Consider the following 20,062-nt stretch of genomic DNA (forward strand, 5'->3'; position numbering starts at 1 on the left):
CAACTCCTAAAAATGATTAAAGCAATCACCTGGAAAGTTTTTGCACTGCAAATGGGGAGACTGTAAATTCTGGAACATGAGGCTCCACTGGGGCTAAGCCAGCATATTCCAAAGGATCCAAGTCGGGAACGAGGGAAGTTTCCTGTCCAGCTGGCCAGTACCGCTCATCGTTACAGCAATCAGGCTCATCGTCTTCCTCCTCCCCAGAAATGCCTCTTCTAGCAAAGGCAATATTTTCATATATTAGATATTACTTTCTACTTACTTCAAAGAAAAATTTAGCAAAGGTCTAAGAATTTAATTAATAGGCTCCTGACTACTCTTCAGTTGCTGATTTAATCTTATATTGAACTATTAATTTATACCTTGGCAATTAACATTTAGCAGTCATTTATTAAATGCCAGGTACTGTGTTAAGTGCTTTATATGAACTAACTCCTTTAATCTTCCCAATAACTGTGCCAAGTAATATTGGAATGTCCTTTTTTTTTTTTTTAAGATGATCAACTAAAACTCAGAGAGGATTAGTAACTGCCTAGGTTACACATTAAGGAGCAAATAGAGATTTTACCAAAGGCAGGCAGATTCCAGAGCCTATGTTCTTAATCACAGAAACCTTGGCTATCCTCTGTCTTCTCATTCATAAAAATAACTATCCCTAATTGTTCGTTTTGCTACATAATCTCCTTTTCTAAATCTCAAACAGATAAGAGATTTGTAGATAGGATGGAAAATGAGCTGTTCATGACTGGCCACTAATTAATTCTGGTAAATGGAAAGAAGGAATTAACTCCTTCAACCGAAATCCCAAACAAAAGAGCGACTAAGATTTAAGAATAAAAGCTTTCTCTTAGGCAGATGGTCATGATAAGCAAATCCTGAGACCGCACCTGACCAAGTCAATATTTGCTCCTTGAACACTACTTCTACTTGTTCATTACAAGGGTTTATCTGGAAGATTACAGATAAATCAGTTACTGAATCCATATGAGCACTGCCCTGGAAAAAAATAAAGATACAAAGGCAATCCCATGGATGCTACAAAACAAACTCACTCTAAAATTGTTGCTGAATAATTATTCTTGTATTTCTCTTGACTCACTTTCAACTAATTATATGGCCACAATAGAATCAGTACTGACACAGCATTCCAAAGATGCACAGGACCTTCACACTGCCAGTATGTTTTCCTTACTATCATAGTTTATTCAAATAAAACAATTTACTCAGATCCAGCATCAGCATCTTGTTCTTGCAGGTCTCGGAGAAGAGCTTTCACTTTCTCTTGATTCTCAGAAGTCATATGTAGAGTCTGAAGGGGTACTTTGGCTTTGGGTTTCCATTTTGGGCGTGCCTCTCCTTTGCTTATGTTACTGTTGCTAGGTCTATAGAGGACAAAAGAGCAAAATTACACACATTATCTGCGATCAGAACTTTTACACTCTCCTCAGGGTCCCCAAATATACACAATACAAACTGGATTGTCAAGTATCTTACAAAAGATGACAATGAATGTGAGGAGATTCTCCATTTTCTATAGTATTTACCAGACTTCATTATATCAAAACTGCTGGAAAAAAACCTTATCAGATTCTTGGCCAGGCGCAGTGGCTCACGCCTGTAATCCTAGCACTTTGGGAGGCCGAGGCTGCTGGATCACCTGAGGTCAGGAGTTAGAGACCAGCCTGGCCAACATGGCGAAACCCTGTCTCTACTAAAAACACAAAAATTATCTGGGCATGGTGGTGCGTGCCGGTAATCCTAGCTACTCAGGAGGCTGAGGCAGGAGAATCACTTGAACTCGGAGGTGGAGGTTGCAGTAAGCCAAGATTGCGCCACTGCACTAGAGCCTGAGAGACACAGCGAGACTCCATCTAAAAAAAAGAAAAAAAGTCTTACCAGATTCTTAATCATTAATTCTGGCTTCACTAACTCAAGAATCCTTGGGAAAAAGCAATGCTAATGATGGTTTCCTCTGCACTATAGGGTTCTGAAAAGAAATAAGCTACACACAAAGAGCATTTCATTTCATTCTGCATTAAAATCTGAAAACCACTGAGTTTCATTCTTCCTTGTGAATATTAGGTCCTATTTCTAAAATACCCAATTATCTTTATTTCTGATTATTAAAAAAAAAAAAAAAAAAAAAGGCCAGGGGCAGTGGCTCACACCTGTAATTCCAGCACTTTAAGAGGCTGAAGTGGTAGGATTGCTTAAGCCCCAGGAGTTCAAGACCAGCCTGGGCAATATAGCAAGATCCTACTTTAAAAAAAAAAAAGAAATAAAAAAATTACACAGCATATATAATCTTTTATTATTTGTCTGATCATGAGGGAATGATCAGTAAAAATGAGGGGGAGTTGCGAGTTTCACATGTTCCTATCTTAACCACCATTTATTTGTACACCCCTGTGACTTGCCTTCCTTCCTGTTATTAAGGGTGAACCATCCTTTATCTTAAAGTCAGTCTTTCTATTTGTAAACTATATGCCATTTCTTTAATCTCCTCAAGGAAATCATTCCAACACTTATCCTCCTTTCTACATCATTGGTTTTTCATTCTTCTTTGGATCATTCCCATCAGCATACAGACATACTATAATGTCTACCCTCTTAAAAAAAAAATCAAACCAAGCCAAATCCTCCCTTGAGTGCACATCTCCCTACAGCTACTGCCCCATCTCTCCTTCCTCTAGCTCCCTTATAGTAAAGCTTCTCATTTAGGTTATCAAAATCATTGTCTCTGTCTCCATTTTCTTTCCTCGTCTCTCTGAAACACAACCCAATCAGTATTTCCTATGCTAATACAGCTCTTGTCAAGGTTAACTATGATATCCACATTGCCAAATCCAGTGGATAATTCTTAGTGCACATTTTCCTTGACCTGCCAGAAGCATTTTTCCACAAATGTGTACCCTCTTTAAGCATACAATTCAATCTTATTGACTATTCTCCTTTAAAACACCTTTGTCCCTTGGCTTCCAAAAACCACTCTCTTAGTTTCCTACTTCATTGGCAGCTCCTTCTCAATCCCCTTTGTTTTTCATACTTTCTCTTAGTTTTATTTTTTAATTAAAATTTTTAATTGATACGTAATAACTGTACATTCTTTATAGGGTTGATAGTGGTTTGGCTGCAAGTCAAATCTCATCTTCAATTGCAGTTCCCATAATCCCCATATGTCATGGGAGGGAACCAGTGGGAGATAGTTGAATCATGGGGGCAGTCTCCCCCATACTATTCTCGTGATAGTGAGTAACTTCTCATGAGATCTGATGGTTTTATAAAGGGCGTCCCCCTTCACTTGGCTCTCATTCTTTTCTCTCCTGCCACCTTGTGAAGAAGGATGCGTTTGCTTCCCCTTTTGGCATGATTGTAAGTTTCCTGAGGCCACCCCAGCCCTGTGTTTTTTGCTATTTCCTAAACCTTCCAAGCACATTCCTGCCTTAAGAAATTGCTATTCCCTCTGCCTTGAATATTCTATACTCAGAACTTCACAGCTTATTCCTTTACTTACTTCTTGCCTCTCTTCACGTGATATCTTATTGGGGGCTATCTACCTTATTGGGGGGCTTTCTACATAAAATAGTAATTCTATTTTGGTATTTTATATCCCTGTTACACTCCTTTATTTCTCTCCATAGCATGTGCCAACGGGTAATGTTATACATTTGTTTATGTCTTTTCTATCTCAAATCCCATTCTATCTAGATAAGGACAATATTTTACTCCCTGCTGCAATTCGAAGTCCCTAAAACAGAAAACAGTGCCTGGTGCATTCAGTAAATACTTACTGAATGAATGAACACCTATGGACTCCAATAATGTATAATGTCCACATGTTTTGAAAAATCATAGAGCTGCAGCTAACTCAGAAGTTAGGTTCTTGGCTAGGCACAGTGGCTCATGCCAACTGTGGCTCACGCCAACTGTGGCTCACCTCCAACACTATGGCAGGCCACGGCAGAAGAATCGCTTGAGCCCAGGAGTTCGAGACCAGCCTGGGCAACATAGAGAGACTATGCTGCTTGCTATTTATAAAGTCTATAGTAGTGTACAGTAATATCCTAGGCCTTCACATTCACTCACCACTCCCTCACTGACTTACCCAGAGCAAATTCCAATCCTGCAACTTCCATTCATGGTAAGTGCCCTATACAGGTACCATTTTTAACCTTTTATACTCTATTTTTACTATATCTTTTCTATAACTAGACATGTTTACATACACAAATACTTACCATTGTGTTATAATTGCATATTTAGTACAGCAACATGCTGTATAGATTTGTAGTCTAGGAGCAATTGGCTACATCATATAGCCTAGGTGTGTTGTGAGTTGCACCATCTGGGGTTGTGTAAGTATATTCTATGATGTTTGAACAACAATGAAATCGCCTAACAATGCATTTTTCAGAACACATCTCTGTCAACAAGTGATGCCTAATTGTATTTATACTGTATAACATGCAATAGCAAAATGTTTACTTTTATTACTCATTAGAATTACTAGAATTCCCATAATTTATTCATTAGTTAAAAGTTGAATAGGAGAGAAGCCTAGATAAGACATCTGTTACTGGTCACCACATGTAACACCATCAGATGATGGCTGATTTGGCTGGAAAACACACAGCTTATCAACTAGAAAGACACAGTACAGTCATGTTGCACTTTAGGCTGTTCAATGTTTGCTTTTTGAGATGGAGTCTCACTCTGTCACCCAGGCTGGAGGGCAGTGGTGTGATTTCAGCTCACTGCAACTTCTGCTCCCAAGTTCAAGCAATTCTTCTGCCTCAGCCTCCCTAGTAGCTGGGATTACAGCTGACCACCACCATGCGTGGTTGATTTTTGTATTTTAGTAGAGATGGGATTCCACCCGATTGGCCAGGCCGGTCTCGAACTCTTGACCTCAAGAGATCTACCCACCTGGGCCTCCCAAAGTGCTGGGATTACAGGCGTGAGCCATCGTGCCTGGCCATGTTCAATGTTAACATCATCATTTTAACATCAATCTATGATGCCTAAGGAATACTTAAAATAATTTTCCTCACACTATTTCTGTATTTACTTTCAGAGTAACACTGGGTATAACAGCAGTATTACACTCAATTCACAGCGTCATGCAACCTACATACACACAAAAGCTGTTATTTCCCATCGTGCCTTCAGAAATGGGTTACAAAGAGGAAGACAATTAATTTGACCAGAATTACTCGACTTTTTTTCCCTTCTCAGCCATCTGTTGTCCCATACATTAGGGGTTGATACCATTTCCATATTTAAACATTCAAAGAGTTATAATGACCTGGAAGGGCGCCTTGATTCACTGAAGATACAAAAGTCATCTCCATCATCCCATATTCTACTGGAGGCCTTTCTGTTGCCGCCACCTCCACCACCACCACCGCCACCGCCACCACTACCACTCCCATGAGATTTACTGGCGTGACTCCTGCCTCCTCTTCCTCCTCTAGAAGACCCTTTTCCACCTCCTTTGCCTGGCTTGCCTTTTCTTCTTACTGAAGAACTCATTTTCACCTGTAAGAGAAAAAAATTAATGTAGACATCATAAAACCAGACAGGTATGATAATCCTTTGTTTGCCAAACTTATGAATATAGGCTACTTTAAAGAAATGAAGGAAAATGCACATGTAAAAAGAGCTGATCTTGGAGCAGGATTCTGAATCTGTTCCAGTGAAAACATTTTAAAACTACAAAATAAAAAGAGCCAGCCAATTTAGGGGTAGTGTGGATAAATCTTCACAAAAGATTTATAAGCACTTCTACCTCAGGACTAATATTATTGAATGTCTCTGACACAGATTTCTTAACTAAAGAAAGTAATCCTAGATTCTCATTTGGTTAGGTCTAATTTAGAGTTTTATTTATTTATTTATTTAGAGATGCAGTCTTGCTCTGTCGCCCAGGCTGGAGTGCAGTGGCTCGATCTCGGTTCAATGCAACCTCCGCCTCCTGGGTTCAAGCAATTCTCCTGCCTCAGCCTCTGGAGTAGCTGGGACTACAGGTGCCTGCCACCATGCCCAGCTAATATTTGTATTTTTAGTAGAGATGGGGTTTCACCATGTTGGTCAGGCTGGTCTCAAACTCCTGACCTCAAGTGATCTGTGCACCTCAGCATCCCAAAGTGCTGGGATTACAGGTGTGAGCCACCACACCCGGCCTAGTATAGGATTTAAAAAATCCAGTTGAGAAGTTTCCATGAATTTAATATATGTTTTGACAAAATTTAAATGCATATACGCTCTATCAGGAACACAGCTTGGGCTCAGAGATTCTGCCAAGGGCAAAAGGGAAGTAGGCCATAAAACAGATAGCTCCTAATCTTTTTCCAAAGGACCGACTCCATTTACAATGGAGTGTGGAGAAGTTCAAACTTAAAGGTGCTTTCAAGAATAGTGAGGTTGTGGGGAAAGGGAGATTACAGGATTAAATGAAGATACAGTTGAGACTGTTGGCCAACTAGTTTGCAGGAAGCAAACCAAGGAATAAGACCACTAGGAAGTTCCTTTTTGGGATTAGAACAAGTATTAAACCGGGATCTCAGAAACTATTGCTTCACAGAAGCCATAGTTTGGTTGGATTAGTTTGTAAAGGAATTTACTCTCCAGAGCATTGTTGAAAACAATTGAGCAATCAACCATGGGCATACCCAAAGCTGTGCCTCCCAGAGGAGCAACAACTGAGGCTTAAAATCGTGGGAGGGAAATAGACTTCACTAAAATATTCTAGCCAGTCACTAAAAAGTAAACCAGCAAATAACAATAAGAAGCCCCTGAAAGGGGAGAATCAGTACCCAGAGTTGTTACAGTGTGTTATCTAAAATGCCCAGTTAACAACAAAAAGTCACAAGGCAGGCAAAGAAACGCTTAAGTATGACCCATACACTGGGGGGAAAAAGCACAAACTGTCTATGAGTGAGATCAGATGTCAGATTTAACAGAAAAGAACTTCAAAATAGTCATTGTAAGTATATTCACAGAAATAAAGGAATGCACAATTAAAGCAGTAAAGGAAGGTGTGATGACAATGTCATATCAAATTGAGAACATCAATAAAGAGATAAAAAATTATATATATTAAAAAGAACCAAATGGGAATTCTGGAGTTGAAAAGTATAATAATTGAAATTAAAAATTCACTAGAGAAGCTCCATAAACATGAACTAGCAAGAGAAAGAACTGATGAACTTGAAGATAGACTGACATTGATTATGCAAACTGAAAACAGAGAGAACAATAAATGAAGAAAAGTGAACAGAGCCTTGGAAAAATGTAGGACACCATCAAGGGTATCATACACATATAATTAGAATACCAGAAGGAAAGGAAAGAAAGAAAAGAGCAGAAAAAATATTCAAAGAAATAATGGTAGAAAACTTCTCTGATTTACTGAAAATCAATAACCTCTACATGCAGGAAGCTCAATGTCCTCCAACTATTAGAAAATAAACACAGAGATCCACAAAATAGATAAGTTGCAACAAAAATGTTGAAGGTCAAAAGACAAGGAGAAAATCATGAAAGGAGTAAGAGAAAAACAACTTATCACTTACAAGGGGAACCCCAATAAAATTAATGACTGATTTCTCCACAGAAACAATGGAGGGCAGAAGGTAATGACATATATATTTAAAGTACTCAAAGAAAAAAATAGGGCTGGGCACAGTGGCTCACGCCTGTAATCCCAGCACTGTGGGAGGCTGAGGTGGGCAGATCACGAGGTCAGGAGATCGAGACCATCCTGGCTAACACAGTGAAACCCCATCTCTACTAAAAATACAAAAAATTAGCTGGGCGTGGTGGCACACACCTGTAGTCCCAGCTACTCGGGAGGCTGACGCAGGAGAATCGCTTGAACCTGGGAGGCAGAAGATGCAGTGAGCCGAGATCGTGCCACTGCACTCCAGCCTGGGTGACAGAGTGAGACTCTGTCTCAAAAAAAAAAAAAAAAAAAAAGAAAAAGAAAAAATAGTTAACCAAAAAAAGCTATCTTTCAAAAATGAAGGTAAAATGAAAACTTTCTCAGACAAACAAAACTGAGAGAATTTGTTGCCAATAGACTCGCCTCACAAGAAATACTAACAATTCTTCAAGTTGAAGCAAGTGTCCCTGGATGGTAATTTAAATCTACATGAAAAAACAAAGAGTAAAGGTAATTGTGTAAGTATTTTTTAAAAATCCAGATTTATATTGGACATTTATTTATTTGAAAACCAGTATAAATGTATTGTTTCTTCTTCCCTCTGAAATGATTTTAAAAAGCAATTATATAAAATAAGATGTACATGATATAACGTTGGGCCTGTAACCTACAGGAAGGTAATATGTATGTAATATATTTGCCAATAACAGCACAAAGATTGGTGGGAGCATAATTGTACTGTGCTGAGAAAATGACTACAGACAGTAAAGTAATACTTGTAATAAGTATAGTTGGGTATATAACATTAATAGATATAATATGTATAATAATACTATAAAAGGTAGGAAGGGAATAGAGATATATAAAAGTAATACTTCTATATATCTGTCTTAGTCTGTTTTCTGCTATAACAGAATGCCACAGACTAGGTAATTTATAAACAATAGAAGTTTATTTGGCTCATGGTAATGGAGGCTGGGAAGTCCAAGAGCATGACAGTGGCATCTGCTGAGTATCATCTCATGGTGGAACATGGAAGGCAGAAGTGGGCATGATACAGAGAAAGGCACCAGCAGCCAGACTTATTTTATAATTACTTATTCTTGCTATAACTAACCCACTCCCATGCTAGTGACATTAATCCGTTAATAAGGGCTCTGCCCTCATGATTGAATTACGTGTTATTAGGCCCCATCTCCTAATACTGTTGCATTGGAAATTAAACGTCTAACACATGAACTTTGGGGGTAAACATTCAAACCATAGCAATATTGCTGGAATTAAGCTAGTATAAATCTGAAGCTGTTCATAAATCCCAAAGCAATCACAAAAATACTACATTAGAAAATATTCACTTAATGACTAAATGCAAATGAAAGCAAAAAGTAAGAACAGAGGAAAAAATAGACATTGAGACATACAGACGTCCAAAAGTAGACTAGAATTAGATGTAATTCCCAGTATACAGATAATAAAAATAAATGTGAGAGAATAAAGCAGTCCAATCAAAAGACAGAGACTGTCAGACTGGATTAAAAAACAGGATCCAAATATATGCTGTCTGCAGGATAGGCATTTTAAATTCAGAGACACAATAAATGAAAAGTAAAAGGATGGAAAAAGATGATCTTGCAAACAGCAACCACAAGAAAGGTGGAGTGGCTATGTTAATATCTGACAAAATAGACTTGAAAGCAAAAAATGTTATTAGAGATAGGGATATTTCTTAATGACAAAAGGGTTAATCTGTCAGGAAAAGATAACAATTAAAAACACATATGTACCTAATAAGAAGGCACCAAAATACACAAAGCAACAACTGACAGAAATGAAGGGAGAATTAGACAATTCAATAATAATAGTAGGAGACTTCAATACCTCACTTTTAATAATGGTAGAACAACTAGACAGAGGATCAACAAGGAAATAAAAGACTTGAACAACACTCTAAACCAACTAGACCTAATAAGTGTCTATAGACAAATATTCACACTTCTCAAGTACACATGAAACATCTTCCAAGATAGACCATGCTAGGTGATAAAAGAAACCTCAATACTTTTTTTTTTTTTTTTTTAAGATGGAGTCTTGCTCTGTTGCCCAGGCTGGAGTGCTAATGGTGCAATCTTGGCTCACTGCAACCTCTGCCTCTCAGGTTCAAGCGATTCTCCTGCCTCAGCCTCCCGAGTAGCTGGGACTACAGGCACCCGCCACCATGCTCCCTGGCTAATTTTTGTATTTTTAATAGAGATGGTGTTTCATCATGTTGGTCAGGCTGGTCTCGAATTCCTGACCTCAGGTGATCCGCCCACCTTGGCATTCCAAAGTGCAGGCATTACAGGTGTGAGCCACCTTGCTTAGCCATAAACCTCAATAAATTTAAAAAGAAAGAAATAATATGAACTATGTTCTCCAACCAAAATGGAATTAGAAATCAAAAGCTAGAAAAAATTTGGGAAACTCACAAATATGTGGATATTAAACTAGGTCTTCCTAGGTATTCCTTTCTTCAAAATTCTTGATGATTATACATATGTATTCAGTGTTTATCTTAAGTTTGTCTCTCCTTTCTACTCCCAGAAAGCTCTTTGAAAACAAGACTATGTCTATTTTTTTTTTACCACTGTACCCTTAACACAGTGTCTAACATATGGTAGGAATTCAATATCTATTTGTGGAATGAATGACTGAAGGTTGGAAAAATGACTTATGTGGGAATGGAGATTTATTCATCTATTTATTCTTTCCACAAATATTTATTGAGCACTTATTATGTGCCAGATCCTGGGGATATAACAGCAAAGAAGACAAAATTTCTGCTTCATGAAGCTTACCTTCTAGAGGGTAAGACAGACATTAAACAAATAGATATATATTATTACTTAAGTGTTATTGAGAAAAAAAAAAACCTTGAGGCAGTTATTTTAGATAGAGTGGTTGGGTAAGGCCTCTTTGAGATCACATTTTAAAGGACATCCGGAAGAAACTGAGAGAACGAGCCATGAAATAGTCATCCCTCAGTATACACAGGGGATTGGTTCCAGAACCCCATGTATACGAAAATCCACGGATACTCAAGTCCTCCAGTCAGCCTTGTAGAATTTGCATACAGGAAAAGCCGGCCCTCTGTATGTGTGTTTTGCATTCCAGGAATACTGTCTTTTCTTTTTTCTTTCTTTCTTTTTTTTTTTTTTTTTTTGAGACTGGATCTCGCTGTATCACCCAGGCTGCAGTGCAGTGGTATGACCACAGCTTATTGCAGCCTCGATATCCTGGGCTCAAGCAATCCTCCTGTCTCAGCCTCCTGAATAGCTGGGACCACAGACGCACCACCACACCTAGCTACTTTAAAATTTTTTTAGTAGAGATGAGGTTTCGCTTTGTTGCCCAAGCTGGTCTCGTACTCCTGAGCTCAAGCAATCCTCTCACCTTGGCCTCCCAAGGTGCTGGGATTACCGGCATGAGCCACTATGCCTAGTTGAAATACTGTATTTTCAATCTGTGTTGGTTTGGAAAAAATCCACCCATAAGTGGGCCCGTGTAGTTCAAAACCATGTTGTTCAAATGTCAACTTTACTCACAAAAATGTAGAGTCATTAAAATTTTAACAGGCAAGAAAAATAACAGGTCAAACTGAATTCCGTAAGGTTGTGCATCAGTAATTACCTATGATTTCTAAAATTTACGGAAAGGAAATAAATCAAACAGACAGATTAGAACTTCCTCTCAAAAACCATGCAGCCCAGGTAAATTTGTGTACTGAGAAACATTAGGAAAAAGCAAGAGGATGCTTACTCTGATTCAAAACAAGTTGTCTCACATCAATCCAGAAAATGTTACTTTTACAAGTAGATCTGAGATATGCGCTCAAAATTTTAAACGAAGATTTGCTGACTGTAATGGTATCCAATACCACTCTCCCAGAGTTTTCCAGGCAATAGGAATTAGGTTGTATAATCCACGTGGTTAGATTCCACTATCTATTCCATCTAGCCCGGGAAGATTCCAACTATCTTTCTTCACCATGGATACAGGGACCTAAGTTTGGCTGTAAGAGTATTCTTTGTTTGACAGCCAAGGCACTGAAAAGTGACTACACACTACCCTCCTCCCAGGCAGATCTCTGACTGATCACAATATAACCAGCTCCATCCAGATATCCAGATCTCGTATCCTTTTTCGAACTCACATCGTCCCCACCCTTCTCCCCAAAAAAGCCACACAGACAGAGACAGGGAACGGAGCCTGACCCCTTCAATCAACCCCTTAGCCTGCTCCAAGCCTGAATTTCACGCCTCGTCTCCTAGCCCCACCGCCCCCGCACTGCAGTTTGAGCGTGCACAACCTCAGCGGCAGAGCTCCGCCTTGGTCCGGTCCCTGGGCCTGGGATCCTGCTGGTCCAGATTCACCGGCCCCAGGCAGACAGGATGAAACACTGGGCCGCGATGCTCCTCAGATCCCGACCACTCCTGGAGCAGGAGGCGGCAGACACACTGACAAACAGGGCGACGCGCAGACCGTGCGCACAACGCGCATCACTTGTCCGCAGAAGTGGAAGACGTACCTGGCTCGCAGAGTTGGGTCCCGAGCCAGCTGTCGGGAGGTGCTGCCCAAGGGTCAGAGGTCCCCACAGGGCTTGGCCACCCTCCCGGTTCTCACTTGGAGCAGCCCTGCGGTGGCCCAGCTGCAGCGGCACAGCCCTGGCGCCTTCTGATTGGCTCAGCTTCAGCCCCTCGCGTATTCGCTTCCGGGTGAGAGGTGCCCGGTCGCCCCAGCAACCAAGTCGCACCTGGAGCTGTCCTAGCGCCTAGTTCTCTCCCGGCTGCAGAGCTGGCCGCCCAGGGGGAGTCGCAGAGTTTGGAAGATCTCTCTAACACCTCTCGGCCAAGTGAGTGCCCATCCTCCCAACGACACGGGCAGAGAAGGGCTCCTTTAAGTCGAACTAGCGTGGAGTCAGAACTTGCTTGGCCTCCGGTAACTCCTGTAGGGGTGTGACATATTTCCTAACCGTCTAGCCGAGGAGCACGGGGGAACCCTTGGTCTGGGAATCTAGCTCTGATCTGTCGCTGTTGAGACACCCGAGGCGCGTGCCAACCTCCCTGGGCCTCAGTTTCCGCTATGGTGCCGGGCGGTCTCTGTGAGGTTCCCTCTAGCTCTGACATTCCCAAGTTTCGAATGTAGAACATTTTAGCGGCAATTGAAAACAGTCCAGTTTCTGATATGATTACGTTTAAATGCTCTGCTTCATAGGCATTTAACGATTGCTTCCGAAGTGCCCTTCATTCACTAGACGTTCTGTTACTATTACTACTAAACACGGAGTCGGACAGTAGGGTGAGAAGAGATTTGACTAATCCGCCATTCGTGGGCTGGAGGAACTGGGTGGGATAGGGGATCCCGGTACAAAGCCATGGTTTTACTAGAACCCTAAGTACGACAGTAGGAATAGGCCCAGAGTGCTGTGAGGGCTCCTGAAGGAGTCTGAGGTTGAAGAAAGGCTTTGTGGGAGAGCCCATACCTGACCTGGGGCTACAAGAAAACAATAGCTAGTATTTAGAGTTTAGACACTGGGTTAAGTGCCTTTTTTTTTTTTTTTTTTTTTTTTTTTTTTTTTTTTTTAAGAATCCACTGTTGCTACTGTCAGTCCTTTGTAGTTTATTGTAGGTAATGTGGTTTTTGTTTGCTTGTTTTTAACTAGCCTAACTGGCCTTTGGTCTTTATGTCATGAAATTTTACTGTAACCTGTCTAGGTGTGGGATTTTGCTTAGTTCCCATTTGTAGTCCAAACAGTCATTTTCTTCAGTTCTGAGAAATTTTTGGGTATTTATTCAAATATCTCCTATTCTTTCCCTCTGGAATTCTTATTAGACTGACAGTAGCATTTTGGATCCACTTTCCATTATTTTAAAATTCCTTGTGCTACTTGCTTTTTTTAATTAAAAAAAAATATTTTTCCAGCCATCTCACTCGCACTTTGTGCTACTTTCTAAGCACATTTTTCAACCTAATGTTCCAGTTCACTAATTTGTTTTCAACTGTATCTATTCTGCTATTCATCCCTTCTAAGAAGTTTTATTTCACCAATTATATTATTCATTTCCTGGATTGCTAATTGTTCTTTGTTTTTTATAATCACCTGTTCCTATCTCAAAGATACTAATACTCTCCCTTTCTCTCTGAGGATATTACAGTTTAAGTCCTCTACCTATTGTGTTAATTCTGTTTCCTCAGAGGGGATGAACCTCTAGCCTTTCTCAACTGGCACCTAAATTAATTTTTAAATTCCCTTGCCCCACCCATAAAAACTCTGATTCAGTAGATGTGGGGTAGAGAGAAGAAACTTAGAAGCATCTCAGGTGATTCTGAAGGATGAGTCACAGAGGATATGCCTGCATACCCTCTCTACATAAGTTTTCTTCAGTATCGGAAAATACAGTTTCTAATGTTTTAGTCCACTAAGTGTCCAGGGATCTGAGGCCCAGAATCCCCCTCAGTCTTGTGGTCCTCTTTCTTCCTTTTTCACTTGGTCTCCATACCATTCTCATTCTGTGTGGACCTACCAGCCCTTCCCCACTTGCTATCTTTATTTTCCATTTCTTCCTACTGCCAATTTAAAGATTCCTCACTCCGCCTTACCTCTGTGGGACAATCAGTAAACCATATGGGCTACCAAAGAGAAATAAAAACATATCCACACAAAAATTTGTACACCAATTTTTTTTTTTTTACTCCTAGGAAGCTGTATGTTTTAAAAATTTACATCAGTGTTTATAGCAGTATTATTCATAATGGCCCCAAACTGGAAACAACCTAAATGTCCATGAACTGATGAATGAATAAAAAAATATGCTATTTCTGTACAACATATTTATACAATATACTTGGCTATAAAAAGGAATGAAGTACTGATACACGATACAACATGGATGAACCTTGGAAACATTAAGTGAAAAGAGCCAGACATAAAGGACCGCATATTGTATGATTTCATTTATAGGAAATATCCAGAATAGGCAAATCCTTGAGGCAGAAAGTAGATTAGTGGTTGCCAGGGGTTTGGGGTTGTGGGGTGAGGGGTGTTTGAGGGGAATTGTAATGGGTAACTGCTCATGGGTACAGAGTTTCTTTCTGGGATAATGAAAATATTCTAAAATTAGATTGTGATGATAGTTGCACAACTCTGAATCTACTAAAAAACGTGAAATTGTATCTTTTAAAGGTAGATTTTGTGGTGTGTGAATTATATATTAATAAAGCTATCATAATAAATAAATTTTAAAGGAGATCATGTAGGCAAAATTGTTTATTTCCCCAGGACCCTACATTAGACAATGGAAATGCCAAGTAATCATGATATGCTGTGATCTTGAGAAGTAAGTCCATTTGGATAGTGTTGAAAGCACATTGGTTAAAGGTCTTATGACATAAGAATATTTACGTTTGACTGGATGTGGTAGCTCACATCTGCAACCCCAGCACTTTGGGAGGCTGAGGCGGGAGGATGCCTTGAGCCCAGGAGTTTGAGACTGGCCTTGGCAACATAGTGAAACCTTGCCTCTATCAAAAAAAAGTAAACTTATGTCATTCTTCTTAAATCTTTTAAAACAGCTTCAGAAGTGTATAAGATCAGCTTTATCTTTCCAAATGGAGACAAGTATGGTAAGCATACACTGCAATTACTTTTTCTGTACAGAAAATTAAATAGCTTAAGAATAAAAAAAGAGACTTAAATTTTGTAAAACTATTAGGATATTAACTTTATTAACTAAGATTAACAGAAATCCTAATAGATAAAGAGATGTTAAAATCAAAACTCCACTGTTAACTCTAGACGATATGCCTTGGAAACCTATGGGATCTGTCAATCTTCCTGGCCTTTGAGTCTCAATTGTTACAAGATGTTGTACGTCCACGGATTTACTCATCTCGGGTCTCACTGGTTTCAGTGCTAGGGAGCCAAAGAAACCCATGAGGTGTAGTTGCGATTAGGCCCAGATATAACTTTTCTCATTTATAATCTTCAGTATTTCTCCTTTGTTTAGATGGCGACTGTACAAGAACATCTTCTGGAATCTATGAAAGAAATGGAATAGGTATTCATACCACTCCTAATGGGATTGTCTACACAGGAAGCTGGAAAGATGACAAGGTATTGTTGTTGTTTTTAATACTGGCAGTGGATAAATAACCCTGTGGGTTTAATGATTCCAGGCATTTCACCATTAATCAAAAACTCCTATAATGAGTAGACTATATAATAAAAATAACGAATGATCATATTAACACATATTAACTTATGAGTAATATTAAACTCACTGCAGAGAGCTAATCATCGTTATTATCTTTCTCATCTCCTATTCATTGAGTAAAGCTGAATCTGTTACATAATTTTCTCATTTAATACTCGTAACACCCTCATGAGCTGGGTACCATTAATACTCTATTTTACATATGAGGAAAATCAGGCTCAGGTTTCTTGCCCACCTAGTAAATGATAAAACAGGAAAGTATACCTTGGTCTGCTTGAATCCAAATTTGAATTATTAACAACTACTTGTACTGGTTTCTTGAACTAACTAAACTGGTTGCCCTTTAAGATTTCTGATACATTCAGGGTATCTTGAGGACCCCTATTATCTTCATCATGGACCCCTTGATGTTCAAATGCCCAAGATCCAGAACATTTGATTTAGTGGGCTTCACAGATAGACACAGATGAATGAAAATGATAAAAATGTTATCTTTATACTATGGAAATAAAGGAGAATACAACGTTGATTAAGTAATAATTAGCAGATGATAGACTTATATTTGTACATTTTTGAAAGGTTCTTAGGAAACTGAAGATTAGTTTCTAAGGTAATTTCCTTTGTTATAAACAGATGAATGGTTTTGGAAGACTTGAGCATTTTTCAGGAGCAGTATATGAAGGACAATTTAAGGATAATATGTTTCATGGACTGGGGACTTACACATTCCCAACTGGGGCAAAGTATATTGGAAATTTCAATGAAAATAGGTAAGCTTAAAATAAAGAAAAAATCACTGCAGTTCTGAAAGATTATTTTCTGGTACATTTGCTTAAATATTTATTTATTGAGACAGAGTCTTACTCTGTCATCCAGGCTGGAGTGCAGTGGAGTGATCTCAGCTCACTGCAACCTCTGCCTCCTGGGTTCAAGCGATTCTCCTGCCTCAGCCAGCCAAGTAGCTGGGTCCACAGGTGCACACCACCATACCCAGTTAATTTTTTTTTTTTTTTTTTGAGACGGAGTCTTGCTCTGCCGCCCAGGCTGGAGTGCAGTGGCTGGATCTCAGCTCACTGCAAGCTCCGCCTCCCAGGTTCACACCATTCTCCGGCCTCAGCCTCCCGAGTAACTGGGACTACAGGCGCCCGCCACCACACCCGGCTAGTTTTTTGTATTTTTTAGTAGAGACGGGGTTTCACCGTGTTAGCCAGGATGGTCTCGATCTCCTGACCTCGTGATCCGCCCGTCTCGGCCTCCCAAAGTGCTGGGATTACAGGCTTGAGCCACCGCGCCCAGCCCCCAGTTAATTTTTGTATTTTCAGTAGGAACGGGGTTTCACCATGTTGGCCAGGCTGGTCTAGAACTCCTGACCTCAAGTGATCTGTGTGCCTCGGCCTGCCAAAGTGCTGAGTATACAGGTGTGAATCACTGTGCCCAGCTGCTTAAATACTATATTTAGTTAATTCTAAATATTCTTTTATAATATAGTTTCTAAAAATTGTTGGAGGCCCGGTACAGTGGCATAGCACCTCAAACATCATTGATGGTCAAGAAATATTTGTTGAATAAATGAAGTAATTAAGCTAGAGAGCCAATGTAAACTCTTCATTTTTTTAACTCATTGTTTTGGTTTTGTATGAACTTAGATTATGTGATCCTAAAATCTTGGACGCCAAATAATTGATTGTGTGTGTTTGGAATAGTACTTGTTTTTTCTTTTTCTTTTTTCTTTTTCTTTTTTGTAGTATGTGAAGGCAGGATGCTGGGTTTAAAAGCAAAGCTTGAAAGTGAAAGATATAATGCTTCAGACATAGTATATATTATGCTAGACAATCTTATATCTGGACTGTAAATTATTTGTCTTTGTTAATGAAAAACTTATTTTCTACTATTGCAGGGTAGAAGGTGAAGGGGAATATACTGATGTCCGAGGACTAGAATGGAGTGGTAACTTTCATTTTACAGCTGCTCCAGACCTGAAATTAAAACTTCACATGTAGATGTGCTTCACATTGTAGATTTAATGTTAAATTAAAGTTTAAATGTAGTAATTGAAGCTTTTAGTTGTAAGGAAAGCAACTTAATCTGTTATTTGAAATGACTTCATACACTACCCCTATAAGTTTGCCCAATAAAACCATCACTTCCTTACGTCTTTTTGAACTTTATTTTCATTGTCTTACAATTAGTTTAAAATAAATTACATGATTCAATTCGGTCTGCTTATTATAATAACTACGGCAGAATCATCCAAATCTTGGCAAAGTTGATTTCCAATCCTCTGTTTGAGTTTTGTCGTCTTTTTTTTTTTTTTTTAGTTTGTGCTTGTGTGTCCTGGTCGACATTCACCCTCTTTGAAAAAAAATTTTTTTAAGGCTATAATACATTTTATTTATTTATTTATTATTTTCTAACTTTTATTTTAGGTTCAGGCATACATGTGCAGGTTTGTTATACAGGTAAACTCATGTCACAGGGGTTTGTTGTACAGATTATTTTGTCCCCCAGATACTAAGCATAGTATCCAATAGTTATTTTTTCTGATCCTCTCCCTCCTCCAAACCTCCACCCTCAGGTAGCCCCAGTTTTTGGAATTTTCTGTTCTTGTGTTAGTTTGCTATAATGAACACAATTTTAAGTGTACAATACATTATTGTTGACTACAGGTACAATGTTGTACAGCAGCTCTCTAGAGCTTATTCCTCTTGCTTGACTGAAACTTCATGGCCTTTTATTAGTTACCTCTTGTTTTCCTATTACCCCAGCCCCTGGTAACCGTTATTCTACTCTTTGATACTATGAATTTGACTATTTTATTTTTCTTATTTTTTATTTTTTTGAGATGGAGTTTCACTCTTGTTGCCCAGGCTGAAGTGCAACAGCACAATCTTGGCTCATTGCAACCTCCGCCTCCCAGGTTCAAGCTATTCTCCTGCCTCAGCCTCCCAAGTAGTTGGGATTATAGGCATGTGCCACCATGCCCAGCTAATTTTTGTATTTTTTGTAGAGATGGGGTTTCACCTTGTTGGCCAGGCTGGTCTCGAACTCCTGATCCACCCGCCTCGGCCTCCCAAAGTGCTGGGATTACAGGCGTGAGCCACCCAACATGGCCAAATTTGACTATTTTAAATACCGCATACTTAAAAGTGGAGTCATACAGTACTGGTCTTTCTGTGACTGGCTTATTTCACTTAGAATAATGTCCTCAGGGTTCATCCATGTTGTCACAAATCAGGGGTTTCTCTTTTAAGGCTGAATGGTATTCTATTGTATGTATATACCACATTTTCTTTATTCATTGTGGTGGACGTTTTGTTTCCACATCTTGGCTATTGTGAATAGTGCTGCAGTGAACTTAGGGTACTAATATTTATTTGAGATCTTGATAGCAATTCTTTTTTCTTTTTTTTTTTTTGAGACAGAGGAGTCTCACTGTTGCCCAGGCTGGAGTGCTATTGCGTGATCTCAGCTGACTGCAACCTCTGCTTCCTGGGTTCAAGTGATTCCTGTGCCTTGGCCGCCCAAGTAGCTGGGATTACAGGTGTGCTCCACCACCCCTGGCTAATTTTTTGGTATTTTCAGTAGAGATGGAGTTTCACCATGTTGGCCAGGCTGGTCTTGAACCCCTGGCCTGCCTGGCCTCCCAAAGTGCTGGGATTACAGACATGAGCCACTGTACCTGGCTTCAATTCTTTTGGATAAACACCCAGAAGTAGGATTGCTGACTCATACAATAGTTTTTTTTTTTTTTGTTATTTATTTATTATTATTTTACCGTGGACCACTTCACAAATTTGCGTGTCATCTTTGCACAGGGGCCATGTTAATCTTCTCTGTATCATTCCAATTTTAGTATATGTTCTGCCAAAGCAAGCACAATAGTTATATTTTTAATCTCTTGAGGAACCTCCATAGCATTTACCATAGCAGCTGCACCATTTTACATTCCCAGCAACAGTGGGCAAGTGTATGATAATCCAGTTCTTCCTACTTTCTTTCTTTGCCCTCACTAAAAATCACAGAGTACTTTGACTACTCTGTGACCCGGCTGGCTACAGGTTTTTCTCAGCAGGCTTGAACGCAAACTGGGCCTTGAACATTCCCAGGCACTGAGAAAGGTATTTGGGTTGTTGCTCAAAACACTGAA

At 39.5% G+C, this 20,062-nt stretch overlaps 2 protein-coding genes and 1 non-coding gene across 6 annotated transcripts in view; 1 reads left to right on the forward strand and 2 right to left on the reverse strand.

The window, feature by feature from the left end:
- LOC105464878 (DExH-box helicase 57) overlaps positions 1 to 12,385 on the reverse strand; it is a 77,101-nt gene extending 64,716 nt beyond the window's left edge. Inside the window, exons 1-4 of one of the 4 annotated variants that reach the window (XM_011712990.2) lie at positions 12,231 to 12,385; positions 5,445 to 5,541; positions 1,227 to 1,385; positions 30 to 218 (exon numbers count right to left, since the gene is read on the reverse strand). In XM_011712990.2, the coding sequence (XP_011711292.1) occupies positions 30 to 218; positions 1,227 to 1,303 (266 nt within the window). In that variant the 5' untranslated portion in view covers positions 1,304 to 1,385; positions 5,445 to 5,541; positions 12,231 to 12,385. Of the gene's footprint in view, positions 1 to 29; positions 219 to 1,226; positions 1,386 to 5,308; positions 5,542 to 12,011; positions 12,120 to 12,230 lie in introns of those variants that run through there. The other 3 variants (XM_071076551.1, XM_071076550.1, XM_071076552.1) reach the window with 3 other exon arrangements.
- A 36-nt stretch (positions 12,386 to 12,421) lies between these two features.
- LOC105464876 (MORN repeat containing 2) lies at positions 12,422 to 18,066 on the forward strand (the record flags this gene model as incomplete). Its single annotated transcript, XM_011712988.3, has 5 exons — positions 12,422 to 12,554; positions 15,275 to 15,325; positions 15,709 to 15,815; positions 16,549 to 16,685; positions 17,813 to 18,066. Coding segments are annotated over 5 exons (531 nt in total), but the record flags the coding sequence as incomplete, so codon positions are not given.
- Positions 18,067 to 19,685: 1,619 nt separating this feature from the next.
- On the reverse strand, positions 19,686 to 19,792 carry LOC112423770 (U6 spliceosomal RNA). The gene has a single exon (XR_003014326.1). It is a non-coding gene; the product is annotated as a U6 spliceosomal RNA (small nuclear RNA).
- Between the last annotated feature and the right edge of the window lie 270 nt (positions 19,793 to 20,062).

This window comes from Macaca nemestrina, chromosome 13 (genome assembly GCF_043159975.1).
Source record: "Macaca nemestrina isolate mMacNem1 chromosome 13, mMacNem.hap1, whole genome shotgun sequence".
NCBI classification, from domain to species: domain Eukaryota; kingdom Metazoa; phylum Chordata; class Mammalia; order Primates; family Cercopithecidae; genus Macaca; species Macaca nemestrina.